Below are 20,486 nucleotides of genomic sequence, written 5' to 3'. Positions count from 1 at the left end.
TATTTTATGTAATTACTCAAAGCAATTGTCTGTAAAGCGAAATGGGGTGTCCTTAATCGTTCACGACTTTGGCAGGGATTACGGCCATGCCAAGCTATTTCGTCTGTCCCAGAAACAGAGCTGGCAGACGTTGCTACTGACAACAAGGTTTGTTGACTGTGGCACCGCGAGAGCAAGAATGTCAAGCAGACAAACCGAACGGTGCCCTGTTCTCTCCACTTCGGTCAACTGAAATTGTCTTTTTTTATTTGCGCTGAATGGTAGGGGGACAATCGTCACCGGAGACGGACAATAACAGGCGGGGAGAGCGATCAGCGTGCCCCCTATGAACAGACAGACAAAGACGGGATTTTCAACTGTACAAAAGGAAGAAGGCGTGTTCTCAAGGGGTAACGGTGACAGTCCAGTTATATCTCGATTAAGAGCCAACTGTTTCTTGTTCAGGAGATCTTAAGTGAAGAGAAACTCGTGTCGGATCTTCTGCTTGGCAGTCAAAAAATCACTCGAGTGGAGACCGACGGGGAAATTCGTCCGAGTGAGTATGGCTTGTTAATTCTTCCTAAAATACTTTCCCCTGTTTTACTGTGAATTGTAATTAAGTTTCATATCAACACTGCCACAGACAGAAGTGCACAGACAAGAGACTAGTGCGGACATTACCAAAACTTACTTCAAATTACATGCATCGACGTGAGCAATACCAGAACGTCCTTTTTAAAGATGGAAAAAATGTTTGCAAACCCACTCCACGTCGTATTCGTGAAAATCGTACCCGGACGGCGCTTGCGCGAATTACAACTTTAACTCCGAAACAAGTATTAATGGGAATCGTGCTGATATCTGTTTTTTCACATTTTGTGTTTTTTATTGCAATAATAACGGCGCCTCAGGACACGGTTTCCCCAACCCTTTCGCTTCAGCTATGTAGTTAGCAGTCGCATAGACGTTTAACAGCGATCGCTGTATGCTCTAGTGGCAGAGCTGTAAAGTTTTTACGGCCGAAGAAAATCTAACAATATTGTTCAAATGTATCGGTATCATATGGATATTGACAAAGGCTTACCGCCGAGTGTGTTGTTCCTCTATGCTTCACTGAAAGTGAAGGTTTGAGATTTCGAGCACTTTAGGTGAAGGCTAATTGATTGGCAACCAGCGTGACCCCAGGCCGTTGTCACACTACACCATGGTAACGGCCAGTTCCGATTCGATATAGGAAGCCGGCTTGAAAGGGTACTGGCAGTCTACGGCGCATAGCTCGCCGGGACTGGGCTAAGCATTGTCCCACACAAGTGATAGCTTGATTGGTAGGGACCGAAAGCAAGTTCGAAGACTCTGAGAAAAGTGAATCTAGGCCTACGAATAACAACGACAGAAGCTACAGTAGGCCTATGGTGTCGGATTAAGTTTTACTTGTAGGTAAGCTTTAATCCTGTTTCGATTTGACAGGTGACGAGGCTCTAAGAATCGACGGTCATGAGGATTACCCTCAAACCAAAAGTTTTCCAACCATCTGTCAATTTAGTGTCTTCTCTAGTTGTTCTTGTTCACCAAAAATTAAGACACTGACACCTTAAACTCTCGCGCACTGACTTAATTCTAGCGTACAAAGGGTCTAATAGCATAACGCACTTACGAATTGTTGAAACCAATACGACTGCTTTGCAAGTCATCGATACTACCACGTTGGCAACCGGCGCGGCCAACTACATTTTGTCCGCAAAAGCCGTGTTAAAAAGCGCGATCACATTGCAAACTTCCACAGTATAGAAATATTGGACCCTTGTGATTCTTAAACGCGAAGCGTCACTTTCTCGGCGTCTCTATATAGCGTATTCTTCTTCGCGTTCGAAGAACGACACGTATCCACGTTGGCAGCTTTCAAATGGCGTTCAGGATACCTGGTACAGTACACCGTCATAGGGTTTCTACACCGGAGCACAGAAGGTATTGTTAAGTCAGGGTGCACAGTTATGTGCAAAGTAAACAAAAGGGCTTACAACTCTTAACGCTGTATTAAACGGTAATTTCAACGAGTCTTTAAAAAGTCATTACGCTGCCAATGTTGCGTTTGAAAAGAGTAATATTCTTTATTCCATCTTTTCGAATTGAATATTCCAGAAAAAAATCCAGTCGCAAATGTGTATGATTGTTGTAAATATAAGTCGCATGTCAACTTCTACTATCAGATATGTCTCCTGTATTTTTACAACGCTCTGTATTTCAAAGATAAAGACTGGAAATCGTTTCAAAAGTACTGAATTCAATAGCCCGTTTTGACGTGTGCTGTTGTTCCAACTTTAAAGTGTTGAATCGGGTGAATGCACTATCTTTTATATCTCGTTTGTTTGCAGCCTTATAATACAGTAACAATGCCAGCATGACACACCTTTATGGGCGGACGAATGGATGGATGGATGGATGCCTGTCTGTATATCTTTCTGTCTATGTCTGTCTTATCTCTATATTCCCATTATCTATCCATTATCTATCCATTGTCTATCTATCCATCCATCCATCCATCCATCCATTCATCCATCCATTCATCCATCCATCCATCCATCCATCCATCCATCCATCCATCCATCCATCTATCTATCTATCTATCTATCTATCTATCTATCTATCTATCTATCTATCTCTCTCTCTCTCTCTCTCTCTCTCTCTCTCTCTCTCTCTCTATCTATCTAGCCAGCTAGCTAGCTAGCTAGCTATCTATCTAGCTAGCTAGCTAGCTATCGATCTCCTGTCTTATCTATCCGTTGATCCATCCATCCATCCATCCATCCATCCGTCCATCCGTCCGTCCGTCCGTCCGTCCGTCCGTCCGTCCGTCCGTCCATCCATCCATCCATCCATCCATCCATCCATCCATCCATCTATCTATCTATCTATCTATCTATCTATCTATCTATCTATCTATCTATCTATCTATCTATCTATCTAGCTAGCTAGCTAGCTAGCTAGCTAGCTAGCTAGCTAGCTATCGATCTATCTGTCTTATCTATCCGTTGATCCATCCATTAATCTATCTATCTATCTATCCATCCATTCATTCATCCAACCATCTATTCACCTACCTACCTACCTAACTAACTAACTAACTAACTAACTAACTAACTAACTACCTATCTATCTATCTATCTATCTATCTATCTATCTATCTATCTATCTATCTATCTACCCAATATTTTTAAGTGTATTTACATATTCAGACATTAAACATCTGTATAGTGCAGAATTTTCACTTCTGTGAAGCCGTCTGTCTGACTTGCCATCTAACCACTTGCTCGCCCAATACTACATGCCCGTCCCGTCTCTCTTTCTCACTCTTTGTCAGTCTTTCTAACAATTTGTCAGTCGATCTTTCTGTCTATTTGTCTATCTGTCTCTCTGAAGACATGTTTCAACATCTATCGATGAGATCAGTGTGCATTCCTGCACACTCTATCTACCTGTCTTTGTATTCATGTCTGTGCTTGTCTGTCTTTGTCTCCTCGTTTGTCTATCCCTGCTTTTATGCTCTTTTCTGTTTTTGTTGCTAATCTCATTTCTCTCTCTGTCTGCTAGAATTGTATCTTTTTTTACTCGAATCTGCAACTTACCCTCTGAACAAATACCCTGTGTTAAAGCAACCAAGAACGCCGTGATAAAAAGAGGGCCATTCATAAGGTATCAGTTTTTTGTGGGTTTAGGTGTTCCTTTCACAGTTCATCGGCGTCTCCCTGGTCGTGCATATTTGTTTGCTTAGCCCAGAGTGAAAACCTTGCCCACCGCTTCACCGCCGGCAACAGTCACAAACACACTGCCGCCATTATTGTCCCGTTGTCGTTGGTTGCGTTGAATATTTCCAGTCTCTAAGCTTTGTCACGTCTCGACAATAACGGTGACATTTATTTTATTTCTCTCGCCCTGTGATTGAATTATCGATTTCCAACAGTTTTACTGTCACCTCTAGCCATTATTTGATCCGCTATTGTGCAGACTTAACCATTGTCTGCATTGTGCCGCCGCTTTTATATCTGGTAGTGGAAGGGAGAGGGGTCAGAGGCCAACAGACGCAAAGTTTGCAAGTCAAGTATGTACATGATGACACTGTTTGAAAAACATCGCAATCCAAGCTATTAAACTAAGCTAAACTTACAAGCTATCACGCTGAACCATTAATCTTTGTTACACTTTGATATATTCACCGGGATTCTGGAAAGGAGTGACATTATACCTTGTAATTAGATTGGAGAGATTGCACAGGGATGACACACAGCATATTTTGGTACAGGTAAAGAGAAAACGTGTTGTTTGGCCATGGTATTGAAATAGGAAATCGATGCCATCTAAATATTCTAGATGCAGATACACTCAGATTTAGCGTTTCAATAGGAAAAGATAAAATTGAGGGTTAATCAAAGACGATTCTACTGTCTATGCTGTGATATCATTTTGTGATACAAGTAGTCATTGGACTCAGCGAGTGTGGCGCTAAACTGAACTTTTCAATATTTTCTGACTGGCTGGTGACAAAGCCTCCGTTAAGGAGCGACGGTTTACGTGACAACCATGATAATATTTTAAAAGAAAGCTGAGAATTTATAGACAATTTAATCGTTTGTGTTCGCTTCTGAGTTCTATGTACCTGTGAATGTATGAAGTGGTTTCGAGGAGGGGCAGATTAGGATGTCAAAGGTCAAATGAAGAGGTGACTTGACCTTTTATAGTTCTGTCCGGCAATCAACGATTCAGAATTTCATGTCTAGTTCTCTTCTTTCCAGAGAAACCAAGAGTGAAGTTGATTTTTCTCTTAATCTAACAGCATTTTTAAAATAATCAAAGTTAAGAACCAAGTATATCTCTTCAGTGTCATCGATATCTGTGTACCTATTTACTCAACCATCAACGAACCCGACTACCTACCATTTTACCTATCAACTTACCAAATAGCCAATCCACTTTTCGATTAATTGATGTGTTTATGAACGAATAGACATACATACATACATACATACATACATACATACATACATACATACATACATACATACATACATACATACATACATACATACATACATACATACATACATACATACATACATACATACATACATACATACATACATACATACATTCATGCATGCATGCATGCATGCATGCATGCATGCATGCATGCATGCATGCATGCATACATACATACATACATACATACATACATACATACATACATACATACATACATACATACATACATACATACATACATACATGTGCATTTTACCGAATCATAGGTACGAAGGACAATGTAATAGGTCAGTGATTGTAAAAGGCGAAAACGTAACATTAAGTTAGTTAGTTACAGCAGGTATGAAGCTCTGTCGCAATAAAAATCCTCCGAAAGAGAAACTCATGCAGTGAGACATGACTGCCGATTGATTTCTGTCTGTCTGAAAATGAGGTCGTTAAATTTTTGTAGGGTTAATTTTCTTCTGTACCTTTTCCAAACAGATCAAATGCTAAGTGAGAATGCACCAGTAACACGGATGACAGTTGTCAGTAACAGCAAGGCGTGTTGATTCAAAGTGTAAAAAAAGGGCGGGAAGATGAATTCGTCAGCCGAGGACAGGGTAAATTTGTGTTTTGGCGGGAGTACATTTCTTGGTGTGTATCAGCTCGGCGTGGCCCACTGCTTGTACAACAATGCTAAGGAATTGCTGGATAGGGTGGATTTCTATGGCGGCGTTTCTACTGGCTCCATTGCGGCTGCTATTCTAGCCCTGTGTCCGGACAAGATAACGGTAAGTGCGTCTCTTCTTATGTGTAACGCAGATAATCTCTCAAAAAAACCCCAGACACATGCAACATATGTTGTTATATTTTGTCTGTTTTTGTATAGCTATATGATTGATTCGAGCGAAAATGAACTTTGGTTTGGTTGCAAACCACGTAAAACAAGTTTGATTGAAGAAGGCATTTACTGTATGTAACCTTAGATGTATTTTCCGTTGTGTTTGTTCTACTTTATAATACTTGTTCTTCGTTATCTCCCATAATCATGCCGATAGTGTATGTCAAAACTGTTCGACTTTCCAACAGAGCTTGTCTCCATGTAATTGCCGATGTTATCGTTGACAGCTGAATTTTAGTGCAACCTAGAATTAAGATGTCGACAATCACATTGTATACAACGCCTGTCGAGGATGCGTTGCATTTTTGTTTTTCGAAACACACTTTTTATTTCAACACATATCTGGGAGAAGATGAGAAAAATTTACTTTTAAAAAGAAAATAATAAGGATTTTAATTAGAGTTGTAACTATTGATCTTTTGAACTGATGAATATCTAGCAATAGAATCTCATTGGCTCGAGATCAGAAATTTGCGACTGTAAAGAAATAATTCTGCTTTGTTGCGTCCTTGCAAAATTTCACGATCAGAATTTAATAGGGTGAGTCCAAGGCGAGAGTTGAAAAGCTCCATCCGCATTTACTCAGTATGTAAGCATGTCTGAATATCTCGACAGGAATACATGGAAGAATGCAGGCTGCTAGTGGACAGAGTAAGACAGGCAAACGGTATCACGCCCCAGAGTGACCCTACCATCACCAGCCAATTTAAACAAATACTGCAAAAAGTCCTTCCAAACAACGGTTGCCTGGAGAGTGAAGCTACCGGCAAACTGTACATAGCGTCAAACCGATTTCGTATGCAGTCCCCTTGCTACAATCTACCGATGTCGTCACCTTGGCTGGACCCTCACGAATGGATTCGGCTAAGTCCAACCATGGGCAGTACTGCCATTGATATGTTCCGAAATCACCTCATGGAAACTTCGGAAGATTACAGCCTCGTCACCAATAGTTACGAATCAAGAGATATTTTGATTGAGGTATGTCTTACGGTCTCTAGTCTTTCGCTAATGTTCATGCTAAGCACGACATCTCAACTCCTCGGCTTTCCATGTCATTAGGGGCATGACACCAAAGGTATTTATTTGCAGGCCGATTTATTATATCTGTTACGATTGCAACTTCTCTTTCATGGCTCTGTAGAGGGCGCACCCCTATACTATAATGCTCGATTTCTACATCAGCAACGAACACTATATCGATGCATAATCATGGATTGCACGCAAAATGTGATAATCTTGAAAATTTATCCTGTCATTTTCGTGACCCTAATATGAGCTTTCATCATGGCAATTTTGCTGGTACGAATCGAAATGTTTTGCCAAACACTGGCAACTATGAGTTTAGCTGAGATAGTTTATTTTCGTTCCTCCCAGGTTCTAAATGGCAGTTGCTACATTCCAATATGGGGAGGAATAAAACCGCCTCAACACGGAGGATGGGTAGGTAAACTTTAAAGAGTCCATGAATGCGTTTGAATTCTCTCGGAGTAAATCGTGTTCTGTTCTTCTGAAAAACATTGAAATAAGAGTTTTAACTTGTGCATGTTTCAAAATACATTACGCCACCTTATGGCGACAGGTCACGATAAAATAAGAGTAAAAGTAAATGCTTAAACGACTCGGAAATGTTTGCAGATGCCGTCATTTGTGAGTGACACGACAAATGCTTCCTTGACGTCGTTCATAAGGAGTTTGTACCTGATTGCAATTTACTTTATTCTGCCTTCCAGTACTGGATGGACGCCGGTCTTACAAACAACTTGCCGAGTGGAGTCATGTTCCCGGGATTCAACAAAACCATCACCGTCTCTCCCTTTCTTGGCGACACGATAGACATCGGGCCAAAGCTGAAAAACATTAGCAATGCCGTCCGCGTGTCGTCCATTATCACGAGTAACCCCGTCGACTGGACTGCTTGGAACTTTATGGTTATTAATGACGCGCTCGTGCCTCAGCCCTGGCATAGGCAAATTGAATATTTTCGCACCGGGTACGAGGATACGTTGCTGTTTCTCCGAAGTGGAAAAATTGTTCGGGACGAGGAGGAAGAATTGTGTGTTCTATCGTAGACTGGGCGGAAACGTTTAGTGCGATGAAGTTTAATATTTCGAATGACAATTTTCGCCAAAGGTTTTATTGAAACGCTTGTATAAAATAACACTGAGAGCTTAGGACGTTGACGTATTTGCAACGACATGAGCCTTCGGTTCTTACATTCAACTGTGTGCGAAAAATCTTCGACGTCATTTTGCACTGATAAAACAACTATTCATAACTATTTACTTACAGTCACCAGTAATCTAAATATGCCCATATATGGTCAAAGGGGTGTTCCTCGGTATTCAAAATGCCCATGTGAGGGCTCTGTTTTTAAAAAGCGGCCAAACCGCTTAAAATTGGTGATTGGTCAGATTTTTCTTTCCACAGTAACTGTGGCAAAATTGGAACAGGTGACAGTATACCTTTAACGAGAAGGGAACACACAAAACAACAGACCTACATTTTACTACCGAATTTGGATCTCACAGTTCGAGAAGAGCCATGGTAACTGCTGTGAATATAAAAAAAATGTCGAGGGTGAAAAATACCAAGTTTTCAAATGTAGTGACGTTTAAACAAATTCTTACCATTCTATTTTTATTAATTGATGTAAATATGAGATCGTTTTAGAGAATCAAGAGATTCTTAATTCTTGTCTAGAGTCTTCAAGTGTTTTGAAGAAACGACTTTGGTGGCAGCTTTAAATCCTGTAAATACATAAATGCTATTTAGACATTATGTCAAGTTCGAAAGTTGTGAATTACAGAGGACTGAAGTTGAAACGATGGGTAAACACTGTGCTGAAATTTCAAAAGAGGCAAGTTTTATCAACGTGAAAATAAATCACGCCCGAGGGAAGCAAGATGCATGCGTTTCCAGTGATCTGACCAAATAAGCCCTAAACGTGCCCTTCGTAACCGTTTTCCAATGATTGTGGACAGGCGAGCGAATGGTCACTTATTTTTTATCGTCAGCTTTTCTTGTCGTTACCCAAAGAGACATTCAATGAAAATGACGGCCTTCATTTCCGGACATGGAAACACACACCGTGATTTGTTTGGCCGTAGGGCGGTTGAACACTTTTTTTCTGGTACCCACAGTCCCAGTTGAGTGTGGCGTCATTTCATTTCGTCACTCAGACATTAGTGTTAAGTCGACCTACGCACAGTTCCTGTAAGTCGCATAGATTCAACAAAGACTAGATTTGTAGATCAGTAAAATTGAACTTTCATCTGTTGTAAAGTTTTTGCTTGTGTAGAATATCTGATCAACATACCCAGTGTACTGCACGAAACGCGATTGAATAATAAGGATTTGAATGAATTGATTAACAAGTATTTTTTTAAACGGAATCTTATTTCGTAGTGATGCTAGTTTTATAACTCGGTAAAGAGACTCAGCATCAAGCCTTATCAAGCCCGTCCATGTTAAAGTAGGAGATAGATGTAAGGAGGAAAAAAACTTATCGTGTGAAAAGACATTTTATTGAAAAGATAGTAGGCAATGACATCCACGGATGTTGTTCATTTTAGCTTATCTGGAGAATGCTGGGCCCTATCTCCGTTATAAAAGAAATTAGACTTTCATAGAGGGCCTCCTACGCTTTTGTTAAGCAACACGGGAACCCCTAGGATCATGTTTATTCTTAAAATTATAAAAAGCGGGTCCAGCATTCTTCAGTCTTGGCTTCATTCTTATTGCTGAAATATCAGTACTTCTCTTTTACAGTACTCACCGCAACTCTCATGACAAGATTTCTCTAATGGATTGACCAGGTGCACAGAAATATCCAATGTTTACGTTATTTTTGTCAGTATTGTTTAATGGGTGACTGGGTTTTTGTGGAATAAAGAAAGTTTGTGATACGTGATCTACCATTCATTGTATTGCTTTTGTTACATCAATGTCGCAACACTTTTGTTTGTATCACTGATAGACTCTATCGGATTGTTCCGGTTATTTGTTTATTTGTTGTTGTTTTTTATTTGTAAATCTTAAGCTAGAATGCGCCTCGGGGACAGATACTTTGATTCCCAAACTTTACATTTTTTCCTGATCTACTACTTGTGGGGTTCGTTTTAAAGCTCTTGGTGTAAGAAAACTTTTCACCATCTTAATCGAAAATTTTATTTTTCTCCATAGAGTTAACACAGGGATGGCGGCCATTTTGAATTTCGAATATTGGTAAATCTTAAGTAACTTGTTCCTCTAGCACCAAAATTTGCATGGTGACCCCCAATTTTTTCCCGATTTTGAAAGAGCATGGTTGAAAGATTCCTTGAGGAAATGTTGAGCAAAAGTTTAAGTATTTCACTTTCGGGGTGCATACTGCCTTATTACCACTGCAGCCACTTACGAATTCAACGAATAGTACCAAAGAAAACGTTCGTGCGTCATTTAATTACAAATACAGCTGTTCTAAAGAAGAGTAGCGTTCGAGTCGTGCCACATACTTGAAACAAAAGGTATAGTTAATATAAAAGGATCTGGTGAAAGGATATGGAGAGAGGACAAGAAAATGTGGATTTAAATGCAAGCTGTACCCTGCACTAGAGAAAATACTGTTGAGCGAACTCAAAGAATGTTGTGCTCATTGTTTTCCACAAAGCACTTCACTGATTAAGCTGAATAAATTGTGGTTTCGTAGATCAACATCTGAAGTTAATTGAATAGATAAAACATTATCAGCGCAATATTTAAAGACAAATATGTCATGATGCCTAGTTTACTTAATTAACTCGATACAATGTTCACCATGCAGCATTAATCAGCACTAGGAGTTGTCTGTGGAATAGAGAATGGCACCTGTAATGACATTCATGAGCGATACAATCACTTTAGACCCAAACTTCAGAGCAATGTATTTCGAAACCATGATGTGACCTGTCTTAATTTGCCTATACTAGGTGTGAAAGTTCAACATATAAATATATAATAGGTTTCTGGTTTGAGTGGCAGTAAATAAGTCAGATATTTGTCAGCGTATGGGAAATACTGGGATCACTCTGGGATAACATTACGGGAATGAAGACAAATATTAATCATCTTAGTACCCATTGTCATGAAGGTTATTTAAAATTCCATTGGTCGTAATTTTCAATGTTTTGACGTGTCTAAGACAGTTCCTTCTTCTATCCCGAAAAGCAAGTCGATTTTATTATTGAGATGGAACCCAGTGTCCTTCAGGTGCACAGCAATTTTGTAGAATACAATACTGAAAATGGTATCAAAAGTTACAGCTGTGTTCCTGTAATTAGCTATTGTCTTGTCTTGCTCCACAAACTTCATGACGTGCTATGGCCGGCATTTAAAATGCGGTTGGTGAGTAAAGACTTTCCAAGCAATTGGAACGATAAAAGGAAAAGCAGATCACGAAATAACACTATGACTGCAAAGTTTTATTCAAAAACAAGGCAAACCAACTTTTAAAATTACGCTCATTAGAACTTAATAAAACTTAATAAAAGTTTTCAATAAATAGCTTTGCATTGACTTACGAGCTGAACCAACAAATTTACAGTGAATAAAATATATTCGGGCAACAGCAACTTTGCGCCAACCACTTTTCTAAAATAACAGAAATGGGTATTTGAAGGTTTGCAGGATTGACGGTGACATGCTCAAAACAACTCAAGGTTGCCTAGAGTACGCCCTCAACGACGGATGGGAGATCAGCTGCCAATCGGCCCCCATACTAACAAATGGCTTTTGAAGTGCATGAGCGAAAAGAACCGATCTTGCCAACTGTCTGTTTGTTCGTAACATTCCATGTCTTGCAAAATATTAATAAAGGAAAAGAAATCTTACATACTCCAATGAAGTGTCCATTGCGTTTCGCAGTCACAACAGTTTATGTGACTGAATACACCGAGAGAAGATTAGCTGGCTCCAAAACCACAATGCGAGCAGCCTGTCCAGAAACGGGATCAACAGTTGTATACTGGCGATACTCAGTAGTACTGCCCCGGGGCGATCAAGTTTATGGTGACAGGATACATAATTTAAACACAGCAGTGCACAATGCTAAGCTGATAATTATCAAATGTAAAAGTGGCGACGTTTCGACTCAGACCGCTACCGTTCTTGTTTGCTGCTGACTGATTGTAATCCAATTGACTACACTACACTACACTACACTACACTACACTACACTACACTACACTACACTACACTACACTACACTACACTACAAATATAGTATAGTTAACTGAGTTCAGTACAATATAGTACACTCTAGTACAGTGCAAAACAGCTCAAAACACTACAGTTCAGAAGAGCGAACACCTTAATTGCTAAAAGCAAACTGAACATACGCTAGACTTTGGGAACCTTCTCTGAACAATCCGTCTTTAAACATACATAGCGATTCAGTTTTCCAAATTCGCCCTCAAACATCGACAGTATATGAAGCATGGGTCCAAGCGAATCTTCAAACAAACGGTAGTGCAGTTACGAGGTCAAATGATGGCAGAATTTTCGCAGCGATCACCTTGGTAACCCGGTGCACAGACGCAATTTGGCGAACCGTAATCCACCACACAGGTGCCTCCATTTTGACAGACGATGTCGTCACACACACTGGCGGAGCAGTCCCGTGTGTAGTAGCCGGCAGCACAGCCGCACGATGCCCAACCTCCAATATCCTATGAAGATATGATATAAATACTGTGTATAAGATAAAAATCTTAATAAAACCGATAAAGTCGCTGTCTCTGCTTTTACTTTTGTCAATTTTGCATTGATTGAATAATCAGTATATGTCCCAGCACTTCTGATGGTATTAACATGTACTGCTTTATTCAAAGTTGAAAGTTGACTGCGAGAAATAGACAAACTTTGTCACTCCAAAACGAGGCACTAAATTGTCGAATCCTTTTGGCTGTTAAACAGACCGTCAATTCAAATTTATGAATCATACCAACGAATACTCCAGACTGTATAGTTAGGGGTAACGCAAATGATAATTTTATTATAAAAGGCGTTGAAAAAATTGGTCAACATCGCTTTACAACCGCACTTAACGAATAGAAAACAGTATAGGACATCTTAATTCTTGTATCCGTATGTTTATAGTTGATAATTGAATCGTATTTTTGCTAGGTATCAACAAGCAGAAACATGTAAAATGTCATCCATGCATTATTTGCAAGAGACAACCCACGCAATTTTTCGTATCACTGTCAGGATTACTGAAAGCTACATGTATGATAAGATAGAGGATTAGGCATCAACATTAATTTGTCACAGGTAGAAGATCGAAAGGATGTCTCCAGAAAAGATTTGCCTATGGGATGATCAATCAACAATGCAATAAATGGACACAATTTAAAATGCTGGACGACGACGACGAAAATCTTTGTGATGATCGTTAAATAACTATCGGTTTGAATACATGCAAGGCGCCATTCTTGATATTTTTATCGAGGATGTACGCAAACGTGAAGCCTGGCAAACTTGAACTTGTCAAGATTATTACATTAAGACTCCCTGGGAAACCAGCTTCTGTACCTATTGTCATTTTCATGAAATTTTGCAAGTAGTTCAGAAATTATTTCAACAAATCTGAGAATTTTCGCTACTGTGCTCACTTCGGGTGGGACTCAATTTTATGCTTATGTCCGCATGAATCGTTAGAAAATGAAAAACATGCCAACAACGCACTTTTTATGGACTATGATGAAACTTATAAAGGATATTAAATCTTAAAAGTCACGAAGCAACGACACGACCTTACTTTCAGCATCCGATTGTTACATGATCCATAATCAGCTATTCAACGTGCGCAAGTATACTTCAAATAAAATATTAAAGATGGGATAATTGTAATACTTATTAGAAGTCAGAACCAGATTACGATTCGGATCTGTCTTCGGGTGAAGCAGGCCTTAAAAGGCAAGAAAACCCTAGAGTGATCTTAAATCTCTGGAGAAAAACTTTCCTAAATAGATGACTTTATTTTTGTTCTTTAATAATGTATGTCTGTTTCAAGTATTGTCAAGATGCTGTTTAATACATTTGTTTTCTGTTTCGGAAGACTTCTTGTCGAGGTCACACAAGCTCATCCACCCTCGAGAACAATGTTCAATTTCTATATTGATAACATTTCTTCTAAAAAGGATTGTGGCAAGATATCTCATAAAAATGTTGCTGTTAACGACACTTTCTTCTTGTTTTTTTGTTTTTTTCATTTTAAATCTCCCTGTAATTCACTATTCATCAAATAACTCAGTGTAACTTTACATTACAATTAATAATGAACAACGAAACATTAACAAAGTGAATGTGTTAGGGTTGGCCTCTTGAGATGCAAAATTACACACGTAGCGCCATTTTCATCATTTTCGAACACTGCTCGTTGACGATAAACTGTTAAAGATCGATTTATTACGGGATTGATTGATTGATTGATTGATTGAAGTTGAAGACTAGATTTTGGGTAGATAAGAGATACGGTGCAGTAAATCTTTACAATTGCAATCGGTCCCTTCGAAGGAAAGAAATGTAACTGGTTAAAGTTACCGTAGAAAATTATTCTGTTAACGGTCATGCAGATTTTTTAAAATATGAATCACCGTCATTGAGGTCTTCAGATTCCCCTGACGATAAACTCTGTGACGATTTGTAACTTTGGGAGAGAAGGTCAAAGACTATGCGATGCAGAACATAGAGGATTAATTTATTGATGTATACTGCAGATATAGATAGATTACGAGAGAATAGGTTTAGTTGGGTTGGCGCCATTCGGGGTATTGCCCTCGTCAACGTCCATGTTACTATGGAGATGGAATGGCTGTTTGTGGGCAATCGCATACAGCGTGCATTTACTTGTAATATGAGAAAAGTATGAGAAGAAAATATTCAGGTGCAATGCATTGAAATATGACTCCTATTCCGATATTCATTTGACATGTAGGCAAGTATTAAATAGATGACACATAAAAAAGACACATATAAATGACACATACACAAAAGAAATAAACGTAAACGGAGAGAAAGGGGAGGGAGAAATGGAAAAGATAGAAGGGGAGAGAGGGGAGAGATAGAGATGGAAAGAAAGAGAGGGGAGAAAGAGGGGAGAAAAGAAGAAAATGAAGGAGGGAGAGAGAGGGGAGAGGGAGTGGACAATGGAGATAGAGCGCGAGAGGAGATAGAGCGCGAGAGGAGAGAGGGCTAGAGAGGGGAGGGAGAGAGTGGGAGAGAAGGGAGCGAGAGGGGGCTATGATGTTGGAGTCCAGTCACCAAAACCGAGACGAATAATAGTATTCTGCTGCTCAGTGTATATTTTGTGAAAAGAAGTTACCGATGAGAATTCATTTCGACCTTCAAACATGGTCGTCACTTAGATTGATAGAAAGTATAGTAAGCTCACCTGGCAAGTCCCACCGTTCAAGCAATGAAAATACTCACACGGTCCAGTTCCTGATTGACAACGTGTACCTGTAACATATAGTACATCCATCAATTTCTATTCGCAATTGTAATCATTAGTACTATGTGAGTACTATACTCTGTAAACTAGAACGCTTTGATGTCGTAGAGTCTAAAAATCTTCCAAAATATGAATACTATTTTTGCTGGCCGGACAATTGTTTTTTTTTTCCACATTTGAATGTATAGATATGTATACAGCCATTTTGGTCAGGTGACTAAGATCACCACTTCATCCAATATTCTTGCTTTTACTGTCTTGCGTATTATCATACAATCGATTTTAACGATTGTGCTCAAAATTTGTATTTTTAAAGTAGGATATACGATGCATTGGTTGCATGAAAATAACAGAAATTTTATAAACCTGATTTTATCCCTGTGAGATTTCAGTTTTATTCTGTGCTGGTTTTTATTTCATATTTGTGTTTCTAAATTGATGTCTTTTGTGATTGATGTATAGTTATTGGCGAATTGCTTGTCGCTCGATTTGGGATAAAAAGGATTGACTGACTGACTAACTCACTGACTCACTCACTCACTCACTGATTGATTGGTTGATTGATTGATTGATATGTAAATAATTTATACACTGACTACGGCCAAATTATCCAGTGTTTCTAGCAATATTTTGGCCAAAACTGTCCATACAATGCAAAGACCTCAATCACGATCATGTCAATAATCATAGAATACAGATCCAGTACGATTTTAAAATCCCAGCCAGATTATCGATTAAATAATTCACCCATAATTCTGACTGACTTTTTGAATCGCTATGACGACTTTACGCGGGAGAGAAATGTATCTTTTCTGCAGCTGACGACATTCTTTCCTCGTGCTTCCCTATGAATTATTTTTGCTGCGACAGATTACATAGACCTTAATCAAAACCATAAAATGGGTTTGTTGGTCTTTTTACACTCGAACAACCACCTGTTGCATTCGTTCTAGTAGCAAGACATAGTCATTATGATATTAAGATCAGAATTAGCTCAAGTAGCTTGTCACTGGCAGGCATGATCATTATCATGAGTAGCAACGTGCCATCATGAAGAGGTTTGACCAAAAGTTGAAGTGTTTCACTCTCGAGGTGCACACTACCTTTACAAGTAGCGTGGCGTGTTTCAAGTAAAACACTGTGAACCTCTGTGGCTTGTCTCATTCACCCGCTTAAGCAGGTTATTTCATGTAAACTTTCTACGGTCAAAGGATCGACGCTTTTACGCAAGAGAGAAGATTGAAGTGCATTCCTGGCAATACAGCGAAGTTTTGTGTAATGTTTACCTTCGGAAGCTATGTCTCCTTGACTTCAGTACACATCAAGATTAGATAAGGCTTGATTACACTGAATACCGATACGATTTAACATTTTGCAAGCGAGTCCGCCAAATTTTCAACACCGTATAATACTGTATAAATCACGTTGGCGGCGTATTACGGACAACTACAGTTGAAAACTCAAATACAGCTGTTAATGGTTTGATGTCGTCATTACGACAAACACAAATTAAGAGTTGGAGTCACCTTCGTTTCATTATAATAAAAGCTATGACCGATTATAAGACTTTCACAGTCATCTGGTTTCTAAGCGTTTGTTCATAATATGTCCTTTTATTTGAGACCAGTGGTGGCTGACGTGAACGGGTCTGGAGTGCAACGCTACTGTTGAATAACAGCACGGCAGCTGGTGTCACTTTGGAATGTCACGGCTAATCATGAAATCTTTACCCCATCGAGTACAGACAGCCGACAATTATTAAGACAATCGTAAGGTGGCCACGTTTGATATCCATCTCTTCAGGTATGTGGAACATTTTGGGCGGCTTGATATTCATTCGCATTAACAGATTGTGGAAACCAAAACGAGATATCTGGTTCACGCAGAGATACGCAGAGTGGGTCGAATACATTTGTTAAAACCGCAGATATATCACTGATATTTTGAACTGTGAGGCTGAAAGATACCCACCTGGTAATTGGAATATCTAAACGAACGGAAACATCCCACATGTGCGATGTTCTGTTGTTTAATGCGTCAGTTCTGACGCATCAAATACTAGTAATTGCTTCTAATCAGAAATGACAAGATGGAATCAGAGCTGACAACAAGACTGGTTGGCATTTTTTTTATAAATGTGTGTATATTTGTGGTAAATATATTAGCGTTTTTTAGACAAATTATTTCACCTGTACCCAGTAAGGTTTAGAAAATCAAAAGTACATTGACTTTTGCTCCTTGTCCATTGTCTGTTTCAGGTCGTACCTACAGATATGAGGTTCAATATTACTTTCCAATCATTCACATGCATTTTGAAAAGTCTCGCATTCTTGTGAATCTGTTTTCAACATTTGATATCCACATCATGCCGCGCATGAGCACATTTTCCAAGAATCGCCCTCGGAACTTTTTCCTCGGCCGATGAGGTACATCACGGACAGTGTATGTTTGTAATCGGCTATGCAGGAAGACTTATCCGTATTACGCTCCGGTTGTGATCCTCTCTCCAGGGTCTATTTTTCCCCTGCAACAACCATGTGCTGTTGAAATCGGATGAGCGACTGATGTTTAAGTGAACGCTCCTCGACATGCCGAGGAGACGAAAGAAAACAAAAAAGACGGTGCAGTCTTACACAACTTTTTTCTGGATGACGACATATTCCTTTTGATCATTTACTATAATTAAATGCCTACGTCAGTTGAGGTGTAGATATGTCATTTCTGTAATTTAAAATTTCGCGGTCACTTTGTTATTTCATAGTCTATTCTCATAGCGACAAAGGTCTATTATTATTGGCAACCCATCGTCAGAATCCGATAGAATCTTCTGAAAAACCTTAATTATAATTTGAGCAAAGGTTTTGAAGTAGGGGTGCACTGATTCAAGGAATGTCTAATAGTTCGGAGGGTCAAAATTCTAGCTTTTGCTGCGAGAACATGACAAGGCAACCTTGACCCACACAACATCGCTTATAAATTTCTATACTTTTGTATATACATTATTTCTGCTGCGGTTCTGTGCTGTTTTTTCCATCACAGTCGGTGGAGTGTTTCACAGTGACTGTTCATCTCGTGCTTATCCCGACGACAAGCTGACGAATTAGTTTTTATTTTATTTTTTTTCATACAGTCGTCAACAATACAACGTCGATATCGGAGATGTGACGCCAGAGTGTGAGAAATGTTTACCTACCCCTGTATCCTCGGGGACAGCTGCAGAAGTATCCGTGAGAGAGCGAATGGCAGCGACCGCCGTTCCTACACTGGTTGAATCGACATGGGTCGGATTTGAGTCCTGCAAACAATACGAGAAAAAGACCAGAAACAATTAACTTCATTACTACTGGACTTGACAAAGGCTTAAGCTTGTTTCTCACTTCCTGCAGAATGTACAAGCATATTCCCTAATCTATTGAAGAATATGTGATCGGGTAAAGTGAATAAATGCTTCAATTAAAAACATCTTCCAAAGCTTTCGCAGCTATTCCTCTGCATCTTGAAAGGAAAAATTACAATCACATTCTTGTCGTTGGGACAATCGAACAATAAAGAGCAACTTACTCCTCATAAAGCCCATTGACTGTGACGGAAAAATCAGCAGAAAAACTGCCGCCAAAATGAGCGCAGAGAAACAGCTGGTCAAGTTTACCATTGTCGTTTCTTTCGGTATACCAGGAGAAGTGGACCCTGCTGCATTCAGCCGTTATCTGTTAATAACTGACAGTTTGACAGGAATGCCGCCTCTTTATACACCAAGCTCGCTTCCCGTGGAACACCTCGGGTATAGTCACGTGACTTCATGACTGTCGCCGGTTGTTCCAGGTCGCACCTATTTTTTGTCCGATGCTGTAATGTGAATGGCGTTGCCCCGATAAGAAGTTAGGGAAGGATTTATGTATACTGTGGCGTTTAATTTGTCGCTCACACTAAGAGCAAATACCAGATTATTTTATGTGTTTCACCTCTGTGAACATGTCAATTTAATATTTGCCGCATCTTACCTCGATTACTTCGCATAGTTTATAAACCATTCGCTCGGCAACACTTTAACGAATGTGAGGCCATTCGCTCCGGTTACCGACTTCATTTCTACTAATCTCATCTCTTCCATAGTCAAAATAGACTAACAAAATTCTTTCTAAAAAAATACATGTTTTCATAACAATTCTTACGCGATTTCTTTAACAAGGAACACACAACGTCATGTGAGATAATGGTATGAATATCGCTAAAATCTCACAGTTGTTCAACGCATTTGCCTCGGCTTGTAGAAACATAGGGCCATTGTATCTTTCGTCAATCTGCCCATGGACCTTGTGTTGGTATAGAAAAGAGTCCGACAAAATTTTTGAAAGTGACTCTAAGGTCCGGTCAATACACTCCTTATTTTGTTTATTTACTGCAAAGGGTAGAATTTTAAGCTTCCGCATTATGGTCGTCGAACATCCCAGTCCCTAGGCTAAAACAGAATTTTTGCGAGATTACGTGAGGGACTTCATGATATGATAGTCATTCACGGCCGTATAAACAGTGTTGTTCTATAGCTTCTAGCGGTGTGTGACCGCGGATTTGGATAAAGTTTCACTCGAAAGAAACGGATGTCTAGACAAGTTTGTCGGGATGTTCGACCTCGTTTTGTTCGTGGCATGAATATACATGTCCGTACAATGACATAATGGTCTGACAGTTTCTCCATGTTGCCATAGATCATAGGTCTGGAGGAAAATGATATAAAGAAGGATTCTGTAGAGGAAGCGATACACCAGGGATAAATTCTCCGTTGGCTAGTAGAAAGATATAAAAATATTTTCGTGTACGTTTCACCTGTGCCTTTGTTGATTTCCGTGAAATTGTTACGTGATGTTTATGCACATTACAAAAAGATAGTGTTGTCAGTTTCAAATTGTTGTATCACTTCACGGTGGCGACACTGTGTTACGCATATTTGCAAACTTCTATGCAGCTCAGTGAAACAGCAGCCAGAATTTGTTCAATCTACTGTCGCTTTAAGTATGTCGGAACACAACTTTACCACAACGCTGCCAGATACATCTGGAAACATCTCATATAAGTAAAAACCTAACCTGGTAAAATAGCTGAAAAAATGATTGGTAATCG

At 39.4% G+C, this 20,486-nt stretch overlaps 2 protein-coding genes across 6 annotated transcripts; one reads left to right on the top strand and one right to left on the bottom strand.

Annotated features, from left to right (window-relative positions):
- Positions 1-290: 290 nt before the first annotated feature.
- LOC139139214 (patatin-like phospholipase domain-containing protein 4) lies at positions 291-9,809 on the top strand. Of its 5 annotated transcripts, none has more exons than XM_070708046.1 (5): positions 291-535; positions 5,497-5,786; positions 6,512-6,877; positions 7,274-7,339; positions 7,630-9,809. In XM_070708046.1, exons 2-5 carry the CDS (start codon positions 5,592-5,594, stop codon positions 7,966-7,968), a joined length of 966 nt encoding a protein of 321 aa, XP_070564147.1. In that variant the 5' UTR covers positions 291-535; positions 5,497-5,591; the 3' UTR covers positions 7,969-9,809. The 5 variants fall into 5 exon arrangements, with proteins under 5 accessions (XP_070564147.1, XP_070564148.1, XP_070564149.1 ...); XM_070708047.1 differs by lacking the exon at positions 291-535 and adding an exon at positions 1,210-1,416; XM_070708048.1 differs by lacking the exon at positions 291-535 and adding an exon at positions 1,236-1,412.
- A 1,507-nt stretch (positions 9,810-11,316) lies between these two features.
- LOC139139213 (delta-like protein 3) lies at positions 11,317-19,087 on the bottom strand. Its single transcript, XM_070708044.1, has 4 exons — positions 18,930-19,087; positions 18,562-18,663; positions 15,309-15,376; positions 11,317-12,582 (listed from the first exon to the last, which is right to left on the bottom strand). The coding sequence occupies exons 1-4, from the start codon at positions 19,018-19,020 to the stop codon at positions 12,397-12,399; spliced, it is 447 nt and encodes a 148-aa protein (XP_070564145.1). The 5' UTR covers positions 19,021-19,087; the 3' UTR covers positions 11,317-12,396.
- Between the last annotated feature and the right edge of the window lie 1,399 nt (positions 19,088-20,486).

This window comes from Ptychodera flava, chromosome 8 (assembly GCF_041260155.1).
Source record: "Ptychodera flava strain L36383 chromosome 8, AS_Pfla_20210202, whole genome shotgun sequence".
Classification (NCBI taxonomy): Eukaryota; Metazoa; Hemichordata; class Enteropneusta; family Ptychoderidae; genus Ptychodera; species Ptychodera flava.
The sequence above is the reverse complement of the archived record's forward strand: the minus strand, read 5'-3'. Positions and strand labels throughout refer to the sequence as shown.

Bases quoted from the DNA above. Each gene is read 5' to 3' on its own strand.
- LOC139139214 (XM_070708046.1), top strand. From the start codon at position 5,592: ATGAATTCGTCAGCCGAGGACAGGGTAAATTTGTGTTTTGGCGGGAGT. The intron at 5,787-6,511 runs GTAAGTGCGTCT...ATATCTCGACAG, and splicing joins TGTGTCCGGACAAGATAACG to GAATACATGGAAGAATGCAG. The intron at 7,340-7,629 runs GTAGGTAAACTT...TCTGCCTTCCAG, and splicing joins CGCCTCAACACGGAGGATGG to TACTGGATGGACGCCGGTCT.
- LOC139139213 (XM_070708044.1), bottom strand. From the start codon at position 19,020: ATGGTAAACTTGACCAGCTGTTTCTCTGCGCTCATTTTGGCGGCAGTT. The intron at 18,664-18,929 runs GTAAGTTGCTCT...TATTGTTTGCAG, and splicing joins GTCAATGGGCTTTATGAGGA to GACTCAAATCCGACCCATGT. The intron at 12,583-15,308 runs GTGAGCTTACTA...ATATCTTCATAG, and splicing joins TGAACGGTGGGACTTGCCAG to GATATTGGAGGTTGGGCATC.